This window comes from Gracilinanus agilis, chromosome 1 (genome assembly GCF_016433145.1).
Source record: "Gracilinanus agilis isolate LMUSP501 chromosome 1, AgileGrace, whole genome shotgun sequence".
NCBI classification, from domain to species: domain Eukaryota; kingdom Metazoa; phylum Chordata; class Mammalia; order Didelphimorphia; family Didelphidae; genus Gracilinanus; species Gracilinanus agilis.
In genome coordinates, this window is record NC_058130.1 from 753,403,846 (window position 1) to 753,416,052 (window position 12,207).

General features: G+C 36.9%; 1 protein-coding gene across 5 annotated transcripts in view; it reads left to right on the forward strand.

The window, feature by feature from the left end:
* Positions 1–12,207, forward strand: part of CLIP1 (CAP-Gly domain containing linker protein 1) — a 127,525-nt gene that overhangs the window by 111,346 nt on the left and 3,972 nt on the right. For all 5 annotated transcript variants that reach the window (XM_044673342.1, XM_044673352.1, XM_044673331.1 and 2 more), the window contains 3 exons: positions 2,883–2,935; positions 8,997–9,114; positions 9,220–9,370. In XM_044673342.1, the coding sequence (XP_044529277.1) occupies positions 2,883–2,935; positions 8,997–9,114; positions 9,220–9,370 (322 nt within the window). The remainder of the gene's footprint in view (positions 1–2,882; positions 2,936–8,996; positions 9,115–9,219; positions 9,371–12,207) is intronic.

A 12,207-nucleotide genomic window follows, 5' to 3' on the forward strand; every position in this document is an offset into this window, starting at 1 on the left:
CTCTCTCTCTCTCTCTCTCTCTCTCTCTCTCTCTCTCTCTCTCTCTCTCTCTCTCTCTCCACTCAGCTACCTAACTATGTTCTTTCAACTTTTGAGACAACCAGAAGGAAGTTTCTTTTGTGTATGGCTTTGTCTCTCCTGCAGGTGCTGCTGGGTGTTGCCCCAAGGATATAATGCTTTCATCATTGCAGAATTTAAGGAGTCCCTTCCCACTATTCCCCAGCAGACTGTTAGAAATGAGAATGAGGAATGTGCTTCTAAGCTACGTTAGTTTGTTCATTAACAATTTGAGCTACATATTATGGAGAATATAACATCTGTACTCAATTTGGGAAAACTTTGTAGTATGTACTAGGCTTCTTATTTATTTTTTAAACCCTTACCTTCCAACTTAGAATCAATACTGTATATGGGTTCCAAGGCAGAAGAGTAGTAAGGACTAGGCAATGAGGGTTAAGTGACTTGCCCAGGGTCACACAGCCAGGAAGTGTCTGAGGCCAGATTTGAACCTAGGACCTCACATCTCTAGGTCTGACTTTCAATCCACTGAGCCATCCAGCTGCCCCTTGTACTGGGTTTTTTAGCCATAGTGTTGTTGTCTGCTGTGTGTTACATCATTCCTGGTACTGCTGTTGAATAAAGAGAACTCTATATGTAATATGTTTATATCACACTATCATCAAGAAGTTTTTATTTCAGATGTTCAGAAGTAAAAATCTGTGGTAACTAAACTGCATTTCCCCCTTAATTTTAACAAGTTCTTTGCTATAAAGTACAGTCATTGTATCTTTCTCATCTTTCCCCATTACCTTCTACTTCCCCCATCTAAAGACTGATTTGAAAGAAATCATGTAGCCTGTTTTTGTGTGGGAGGTGAGACTAGAAATACTCAGACACAGGGGATGTGCTGTGTGCTATCAGAATGGAACAGCTATTTTTTACTTAACTTGCTTAAAGATGTGGTTGAAATGATATAAAATGTAATTTCCTTGGTTGAGTTTTTTGGTCCTTTTGTGGGTGGGTAATCAGGGTTGGGGATTTGGGTCAAGGATGTGGGAGATCAAGTGAGTTTCACTTAATCATCTCACATGTAGAATGACTTGGATAAAAGTGTGTGTTCCCTGCTTTCTTCAGTCCCCCTTTAATACTGGCTTTCTAATATTAATTTACTCCCATAGAGAGGGCATTACTTTGCCCAGTGGTCAATATCCAGGAACTAAAAGTATTATCTTTTTATCTAACTAGAGTAGAAGTGGGTGTTACAAATATAGATTTTCCAATTTTACCAAGAAATTGGGGCTCAATGGGAGCTTAAGTGACTTACCCATAATCATCTAGATAGTTGATGACAGAGGTAGGATTTGAATTCATGTCTCTTCTGAATTAAAGTCTAGTTTCCTTTATGTTTCACCAAGTTGCTTCTGTATATCATTCCTCCTTTTTAATGAAGAGATCTTTTATGTCTATAATGAAAGTATATAATTTATCTTAAAAAACTGTAAAGGGTAGAGTCAATATGGCAGAGTAAGAGGAAGGATTTTTGCCTAGCTCACCCAGCAACACCTCTTCCACAACAACCTAGAAAACACACCAGACTGAATTCTGATTAGGAAAGACAAAACAAAATCACACATAGTCATTTTTTAGTCCAGCATAGCTTAGGAAGACAAGAGAAGTCTTTGGACACTCGGGTGGGGCTGGTGTGACAGTGGCAACTGGAATGAAGAACATTTCAGCAACAGAGGAATAAAAGGGGCTCAACAGGGAGAATCATGTCAAAAAAGCACCATATAGAAAGAGATCCCAAGGGATTTGTCAAATATCTCTGAGTGCAGAAATGGATACCATCCAGTGGTTCTGTCACCCCTTACCCAGTTCTGGGTCATAGTTCTAGAGTAGAGAGAAGTGGGCATAAGTGATGAGCAGGGGTCTGGCTGTGTACTAAGTGATATGATAAGAAAAGGTATATATTTTATTTTGATGAATATACATATACCCCTTCAACCTGATGGGTTTATAGTAAAGTGTTTTTGGGACTAAAGCTTGGTTAAGTTTAGTATTCTCAGTGAACTTCTAGGAAACATATTTTTAACCATCAGTAGCAGCTAATAGCCCCAGAATTCAAGAGACTGAAGAATCCTTGTTCTATCTGTTGAAATTTTTCACTTAGAATTTCAGCGCTTCATATGTTATTTGTTTTTGCTTTATTTCTGCACTTTTGGTAGAAATATCTGTAAGAAACCTTTTTTAAACATTCTTCTATTTGCTGTGTAAATATGTAATCTTACAAGTTCAGATTGGCATGTGTAAAATTTGTGGTAATAAAAGATAGATGAACCTTCTAAGTATAAAATCAATTCAGCTGAACTCAGCAAATATTTATTAAATACTTATTGTGTGGAGAATACTGTGCTGGGCTCTGGGATACATACCAAGTTAAGCAATACCATCCTTTGTCCTCATGGAATTTATAATCTAGTACTTAGATAAGACACATGCATACTCTTATCCCCCCCTCCCTCATTTTAGAGTTGTGGCAACTGAAGCTAAGAAAGATAAATTATTAATGTCATGCCAGTAGCAAGTGGTAGACCTGAGATTAGAATCCAGGTCTCCTAACTGAGCTCAGGATTCTGTCTACTTTGAAGAGTGAGTTGTAAAGGCCTTGGGCACTTTTTAAGCAATAAGTATCATCATTTGGTTCCATTTTAGAAACTTATCAGATTTACATTTTAGTTATACCAATTTTTTAGAGAAAACTGATTGCTTTTGGACCTTTATTGGTAGATGCCAATGGAAGCTATGGACATGCCATATGATTGGTCCTCTCACTGCTTACCATGAAATTTAACCTTTTTATGGTGTTTTTTTTTTCTTTTTAGCTGGAGGGAGAGAGATCTGTACTCAATAACCAGCTTTTAGAGATGAAAAAGAGGTAAGGGGGTTTTTTTTGTTTTGTTTTGTTTTTTTGCTGTGAGCGATTTTTTCAACATGGGTAGTATTGTCAAAGTGTTAGAACTTTCTTTAAAAGGAATGAAAAAGGAAAGCTTCTTATACCCAGAAAACTGCATGATGGTAGTTTAGCATTCCTAACTAATAACAGTGAAAAGAAAATTAAATGCAAATATTATCATTTTGGTTAGCATTAAAGTTTGAGAGAACAATGAAAATGTTAAGACATATTCAATAGTATTTATCTCTACTTTACAAGTTCTCTTCCTATATCAATAGCACAACTCCTAGATATAACCAAAAATACCATTTAATTTTTTGTGTGAAGTACCAGAATCTTGTGCAAAACCTGATTTTGAAAGTATAAAAAAGTAGTTTTTTCAGTCATAGCAATAGTAATTGATTAAAACAAATCATTTTTAAGGTTCCAACTAACTTTCTGAAAAAGTGATTTAATAGTGTTATACTTTTTTTAACAATGGCAACACAGGATTATTTTAATCATTTTTTTGAATAGTAATGAACTTTGCCCCCTGGTAATAACCTCTTCAGAAGCTTGATGTTTGTGCCTCCTAATGGAATTAACACTCTGCTCTTATTGAATGGGCACAAGAAAAACTCTGTACTTAGTACTGCATGCTAGACAAGCTTGAGTTATACATGTGCCCAGAGAAACAGAACCTTGGGCTGTAGTTTGCAGTTAGAATGCTGATTGAGAACTATTGTCTAGCCAGTAGAACTAGATTGGATTGTTTTTAAAATATGTTCTGGAGGAGAGCAGCTTACCTATGGAATAATCTTCCATACTTTAAAAAAATGTTGGGCCTTTTATTGCTAGAGCAGATTGGCATCCCCATTCCCCCCACCATTAAGAAGGCTACCTCTTGTGAACAATACCTAGGTATTGCTGTGTTTTATTCAGGGAGCCCTTCAGCTCCCCTAAATTTCATTGTAAATTATATTAGGTCAATTTGAAGGAGTAATTTGGGTCCTAAGCAAGGCAGGTTGAGCTTTCATTTGAAGTGTAACTAGATTAATTAATGAATTAGTGGTGAACTGTCCAGATGAGCTGACTTGTAGCAGGCCATATGTTAGGAAAATAAAAGCAAAAATTTAAAAATTAATCAGGACTTGGGGCGCAGCTGGGTGGCTCAGTGGATTGAGAGCCAGGCCCAGAGATAGGAAGTCCTGGGTTCAAATTCGGCCTCAGACACTTCCTAGCTGTGCGACCCTGGGCAAGTCACTTGACCCCTATTGCCTAACTCTTATAACTCTTTTGCCTTAGAACCAATACACAGTATTGATTCTAAGTTGGAAGGTAAGGGTTTAAAAAAAAAATTTAATCAGGACCCACATTTCTCTCTCTTAAAAAGCTCTTAATGTAAGCCCTCAGGAATCTATGAAAAGATAAAATAGTGTTTGTTCCTTTACACTTTTAATTTCAGACAGTCTTTGGAGTTTTTAAAAAATAGGTTGATTGAATAATTTTTTCCTCTGAATGACTTTTATTTAAAAGTAACTTTAGAAGTCAGTTCTATCATTTTTTAACCCTCATTTCCTTGGCAAAATGAAGAATGAAGTTATATGAAAATGTTTCCGTAATTCACTTGCCTTTCACAGTCTATTTAATATGCTCATGCCAGATTCAGAGGCCTATGAAATTATCTTTCTCTCACTTTTCCCCATCTACACTGCCAATTAAAGCCCTTTAGTATATTTAGGAAAATAGACTGACAAATATACATTTTCCCCCCAGGAATGGGAAATTTCTAATTTGGATTTGGAGGTGCTCCAAAGCCCAATTCCAGGTGTTAGAATTGTCATTTAAAAAAATATTTCTAGAATCATTTTCTTTTTGGAAATCTCAGTACAAAACTTATTTTGACTAATGAATTGTGCTTCTAAATGTCAGCATCAGGGCTATAAGTGGATTCTCTTCAGCTCTACATTTGCAACTACTAAAGAAATTCACTTAAATATTCCAAAATAAATCTGATAGCATACTTGTATAAAAAAACTAAAGAGATTTTAATTTGTTCTTTCACAATTAACTTGAGAGAATATCTGTGCCTTCAGTGTAAAGATCCTAAGACCTAACCTCCAAAGAGGGAGCACAAGTGACGATTGTAGGAGGTTACTTTACTTCCTTGGGCCTCAGTATTCCTCATTATAGAATGACCATTTTGGATTAGATAGTCTGTGAGGTCTTTTTCTGATCTATATGTAGGATCTCATCACATTAATAGTCCAAGAAGCAAAGCACCTACCAATTGAATTTTAAAATTGCTTGGAATAAAAATGCAAATTAATTTAATCCAAGAGATCTTGAAAAAATTGCTTTGCATCAATGGTCATTTTGTTGAAATTCAATTTGAATGCTACTTTCAACTCCAAAGAAACTATTACAGAAAGACATTTTGAAGAAATTCTGAAAGCCATTATTCATATTCAAAATGAACTATTTTAAAGTGAACGAAGTTATTTTGAAAAAATACATTTTAGTAGTAAAATATTATGAGGTGTGCACATCCATTTGTCCCTTTTATAAAAGTACTTCACACTTTAGTTTTTAGGGTAGGGAAACACATTGGCATTAATAAATTAGAGGAGCTATGTGTGTTGGAGAGCAGTGTGTGAGGTGAGAGCATATCCAAAATCTTCTCCTTTGATTAGTTGAAATTGTTTTAAAAAATAGGGCTGGTCTTTTCTAAGCTGTTTCCAAGGGATCTGATGAAAAAATAAAATAAACCTTACCATTATCAATACAGTAATTCAAATTCCATATGATAATGTGGAACACTCAACCCATGATAACAGGCCTTTGGCAACAGGAAAGCCTCTTTGAACTTTGGGAGTCAGTTTACTTCCCCAGTTTCTCTAGGCTTTCATGATGCTGAAGAAGAAACTTCAAGGCTAAAAATCCAGAAACGAGCTGCTTTTACCTTCTCCAGTGATTCTTCCTGGAGCAAATATTTCCATGGAAAACAATAACTGTTCGATGCTGTTATTTATATACTAAAAATGAGGGTTATATGTTCCTTCAGCTCATTAGACTCATTGTGGATTGCTAACTGTCTTACTGTCTCTGGGCTTGCGCAACTTATCAATGCTCATTTCACTCCTCTCTTTTCCCTTTCCTACTCTTGCTTCCTTTGCTATATCTGTGTGTCTTTAATGGTAAGACTAAAAAAAGTCTATCCACGTTATAATAAATAATTTTTATATTTTTTTAGTAAAAAATTGTTGTATATATTTTTGGCTGCCTTTGTCCCTCAGTGTCTTGCTTTTGTTTTGTAAAATACTCTTTGCAGTATTTATATATTTATATATATACATATATATATACATACACACATATGTTTTTTATTTATATGATAAAGAATTTCAGTGCAAATTTAGTTCTCCTTACTGTATTTTGCATTTCTCTTCATGTTTCTAACATGTGGTTCTTGTTATCTTGCATTTTTAAAGCTTGCCCAGTAACACTTTAAGGTATTTGCTTCATTACTGGAATTTATTTCTATTGTGGTAGTAAGAAAAGAATCTGGGCACTGTGTTCCCCTTTAAAATAATAAATCATTCTGCTCAATCATTGGTCAGGCTTTATTTGATTGAAAAATAATAGGGGAGCCATTTTAATCTAAGTAATTAATCTTCTGATGGTTGTAGATTTACTGAATGCTAGATTCTGTTAATGAAAGTAGTTCTCAGGTTGGGTGTGGGACTGAGGTTTGGTCCTAAGAACGATCTGCTTGGTGGAACTACCAGTTAGGATTTGGCACAAGAAGGAACTGTCACACAAAAATTTTGCATTTCAGGTCTGCCTATACATGGACCTATTTTGGCAAATGAAGCTACCATTTGTCTTTTCTTTTAGACTTCAAGCCCCAGGGCTAGTATCATTTTACCACTTGTGTGACATCAGGCAGTCACGTATCCTCCCCAGGTTTGGATTCAGTGGCCTCTAAGGCTTCCAGCTCTATAGCTTTGGTCCCTTGAACAAATGGCATCAATGGTAGAATTAATAATTCTATACAACAAAAGTGCTGTTCAGCAGCTGCTTATACAAAATAGACATCTTTTCTAAAGGTTTTGTCCTGCCAGCTGGGAATTCTGTGAGAAAGGCAAGTAGGGACCTGGGTGAGTTTTAACATTAATTATAGGAGAATTCAGCTATTTTGTGTCCATATACTCTCAGCAGCAACAGTTAAAATTATGCTTTTCATTAGGTTAGGTGATCTCTCAAAGCCATTTTGACAATATATGTAAGCTATTGCATGAATTTCCTAGAAAAGCAACTTGTAAGAAAATCACAAGATTTGGACACAGGTATGATTTCCTTGTTTCTGAATCTTTAAAATCATAGTCATTTTGCCTACTTGATGGTAGGTAACACCTTAATTTGAAATCAGTCATTTTATATAAAATGAAGTAAGCCCCTGTCTTTAGAAGAAACCCTACTTTCTCATTCCATAATTCTTTTGAGAGCACTGTTATTTGCCCTTTTCCAATTTAGATTTAAGAAATCATGGTATATTCAAGCCAGGATATTTTTGTAAAACCCAGATTCTTCTCTTACTACCTACCATTCTGGAGTCTAAAGTGTAAGCTGAACAATGAGATATAAAGACAGCACTTATATTTTCTTCTTTGCTTGGGTTTTCAAATTACCCGTAGTCATTATACAATTGTAATTTATGTGCTGGATATCATGGGTCTCACTAAATTGTCACAAATAAAGAGTACAATTTTTTAACCTGGGCCTGCTAGCTTTTCCATTCTCTAGTTTGTCATGAGAAGGATGATTCCAATGCAGAGTGCTGTCCTGTTCACAAGCTATTTGTGATGTAACTAAATGTAATTTGGCTGATAGTGCAGAAGATGATGATATCTTAGGGGGAAATTAGTCATTTAGACTCTAGGTTATAGAACAGTTAAGAAAATATAACCCCTAGGTAGATTTATTCTCCCCTTTTTTCCCTCAGTGCACTATTTTTATAATAGCAGCTTATTCCCCTCATTCCCGTGGACAATTCCTTTTTTCCCTTTATACTAACCTCTTTCTGGATTGTCTTTACTTTCACACCTTCTCCCGTCCCTCTCTCCATTTTGTAACTTCCCCACTTTAGGTCTTTTTCTGTCTCTTTGCTCTTCCCTTTTTTTTTTCCTTACCTCTTTCTTTGGCTATGAGCTGAAGGCTTTCCTGCCATTGAAGGGTTCAAATAGCTCTCCTTGGATATTGGATAAGGAAATACCCAAAAGTCATTTTTACTAGAATCAAAGATCTTGAGTCAATCACAGGCCTAGAATTGCAGTTCAAGTATTCTGTGACTTGTCAGCCTCTTCTCTGCCATCATTGCCGACCTAATAAATAGCCATAACTTTCTCTGGCCTTTATACAGTTATGTTCAATATCCCTTTTAGATTTCACAGTTCCTGAGCAATAATCCAAATTTTTCTTGGTGCACAGGCAATGTTGCTATTATTGCCTTGGTGTAATTTGCCTCTTAAAGCACATGGGTCCAAATTTCCTAATAAGCAAAGGTAAATTAGTGAGGACCAGAAGATACTTCCAGCATAATCAGCGCTTTGCATGACAAATGTATTATTAAGCTTTGCATGTGGTTTTTGTTGCTCGGATGAGAATTATTCCAGGAAGTACCAAAATTCAATTTGAAATTAGATTTTGGTGAATTGTTTTATTTGACAGTTTCTGAGTCTACACCTTCCAAACCAATTCACATTTTTCCTTAAATTCAAATGGATTTGAATGATATGCAGATTATGGCATGTATATGTATAGGTAAACTTCTTTTGTTTTGTCTTTCTGCATTAAGTAAAATCCTACCTGCTTTTGCAGTGTAATAGTTTTGAGATTCTTACAAATCTCCTAAATTGTTTCAGTAGTCTTAGAAATTAACCTACATTTGCCAAGCTCGTTTTGCATTTGAGTTTGAACACAGACACACACGTGCTTGTCTGTGTATGCTGATAATTCTTGGTTGGTTTCTGGAACTATTTAATAACTCTCTTTGGTCTTTTAGAGAATTCGTGTACAAAGCAGACCCTGATGAAGAGCGAGCCTCCTTACAGAAGTCCATCAGTATCACTAGTGCCTTGCTCACAGAGAAAGATGCAGAGCTGGAAAAACTCAGAAATGAGGTGCGGTACTGTCTGGAGATGGGTATTCTCACACACACACACACACACACACACCACCTTTATTAGGCTCCCCAGCCTCACTGTTGACAATAACATTTATTCCAGGTCACTGTGCTCAGGGGAGAGAACGCTTCTGCCAAGTCTTTGCATTCAGTCGTTCAGTCATTAGAATCGGACAAGGTGAAGCTTGAGCTAAAGGTGAAGAACTTGGAGCTGAAACTGAAAGAAAACAAGAGGCAATTGAGTGGCTTTGGAGGTAAAAGCAGACAGTATTCTTGGTGCTCACGTAGATTTAACCAGCATTGACCAAGCTCAGAGCATGTGCAGGAGCCTAGGCCAGTGCCAGACACCAGGTCCTCAGCAGTTCCCAGTTCTGAGCTGAGCCATTGGCTTTTTAATATGTTTACTGTGCAGTCAAGCCTCATCAGAGATGGCAAGAATACAGAGGTGTAAAAAGGCTTTCTTTGTACTCGAAGAACTTAAATTCCATAGAGGGGAGATGGCACATACAATACAAATTACAATAAATAGCCAATAAGCTAAGGAAATCACTGGGAGGCTCTGTAGAGGAGAACCCATGATTAAACATCCCTTCCTCTGATAGAAAGGATATAGTGATATTCCAGGGTCAGCATAGACTTGAGAGTGGGAGGCGGTGCTGTACAGTGCTAGATTGGGGAGTTGGAGGAGCTGGGTTCAAATTCTGATTACCCTTTCCTACCTGGATGACCTCAGACAAGGCCCTTCATCTACCTGGGCCTTAGTTTCCACCTCTATAAAATGATGGTATTGGATTCCATGACTTCTGAGGTCCATTCCAGCTCTAGATGCATGATCCTCTGTCCCTGCTTGTGAATGTTTCTTTAAAGTAGCTGACCTTTAATACTGACTTGGTGGATATGGGTTTGTACCTACAAGGACAGAAGTATTGATAATTTATATCAACTTTATTGTGACTGACCTCTTAATGTGATATTTCCATTCTCTGACATCCCCATCCAGAATGACTTTTTTTTTTTTTTAAACCCTCACCTTCCGTCTTGGAGTCAGTACTGTGTATTGATTCTAAGGCAGAAGAGTGGTAAGGGCTAAGCAATGGGGATTAATTGACTTGCCCCAGGGTCATACCTGGAAAGTGTCTGAGGCCAGATTTGAACCTAGGACCTCCCATCTCTAGGCCTGGCTCTCAATCCACTGAGCTACCCAGCTGCCCCCCAGAATGACTTTTTAAGAGAATATCACATCACAGAAATAACCTGGATAATAGTTTAGACAGAAAAGAAGGTTAGACTATGGATATAATCAAAACCCTGTTAAATTATGGAGTGTCTAGATAAGTTGCCATGAGCTTTTTTTGTAGGCCTCTTCCCAGATAGACTTGCTTCTCACTGCCTAAGCATTCTAAATAAATCATCTTATGGTCACAGTGCTCATTGGAGAAAATGTCTCTGCCTCTTAAACCCTAACCATAACATTTAATCACTATTTGTGGGCCTTCCTAAGACCTCTCCCAACCTTGTCCATGCTCTGGGTTTATGTGGACCTGATCTGGTCACGGAGCACACCAGAAAAAAAAAAATCATTTTCTCTCTGGTTCTTTTGTCCTCATCCATGGTTTACTTGGGGAAAATTTCCAAATAGGCTTATGTCTAGATATCTGAGAATATGAGGGAAAGAAAGAAGCATTTATTAAGGGTCTACTTTGTTCCAGGCACACTTTGCTAAATACTTTACAAATATTTCATTTTGTCCTCACAATAACCCTGTAGGCTGTGGTTATCATGCTCATTTTACAGATGAGGAAACCAAGGTACACAGGTTAAGTGACTTGCCCAGGGTTACACAGCTCCTAAGCATCTGAGGCTAAATTTGAACTTGGGTCTTTCTGATTCAAAACCTAGTGCTCTATCCACTATCCCACCTCATTTACAAATGAGTACCTGGATCCTTCAGTCTTGTAGCATTCAAGGCAAGAAATGCATATTTGTAGAAGCCATAAGCTTCCCTTGGAAGGGAAGGAAACACTGGTGTTGCCACCCTTGAATTCCTTTCTTCCACAAAATCTCACACAATCCCTTCCAAGCTCATAATGCTACACTATAACTTATCTCATTGAAGCAAATTCACTTTTAAGATCCCAATCTGAATAACATAATTGTAGTTCGAAGTGATGCGTTCCTAATCTCTTGCTTCCTCATGTCATACTTTTTAGTCTCCTCACTAGACCTTGAGCTAAAAAATGCCTCACAATCATTTTCTAAAAAACACATTGCTTTAGAGAATACTCTTCCTTCTAAAAGCTTCAGCTTTTCAACTTGGATTTACTCGTGAGGCGACACCTAAAGTTGACAATTCCAAAGAAGTCTCCCTTCTCTTGTTAAAAGATGCCCCTGCTCTAGACAGGAAGAACATTGCTCAGGAGTTCCTCTGGTATACTACATGAGCAGCTCTCCTGGCTATTGTGATCTTTAGGTCTGCCCTCATAATTTCTCCCAGGTCTGCTGGTCCCATGTGCTTTCCCCTAAGGCACTGTTCATGAGGGGATGAAGGGATACCCTTTGCTTCTTCCCTACCCTTCATTCTTCCTGAAAGACAGGAAAGGATCACAGTAAAAAAAAAGTAGCAGTAGTCTGGTAGAGTCTCCTCTGACCAGAGACTCTCCTTCTAAAAGTTCCAGCCAGCTTAGTCGCTGCTATCCAACTTAATTCAATTTAATTGATTACCTTTGTAATTATCTAATTATCTTACTTTATGTATTTAACGCATAAAGTTATTTTGTTTATCTTTATAACATTATTTGTTTTATCTATTTAAAAACGTTCTGAAAATAAGATTCACTCCAAAGGAGTGCAGAACACAAAAATGGTTAAGAACTTCTGCTCTACAAGGAGAAATATTCTCACCAAATTCATCAAGATACTTCCCTGAGTGATCACTCTCTCCTTTATTATATAAGTATATACTATAACCTTTGATGCATCTAATAATGTTTGTTTTCATAGTTTAATTATAAAAATTGACCAAATAAACTTCTGTATTTTACACCATGTTTCTTAGACCATAAGAAGTTATCATTTTTTCCAATTATTTTTT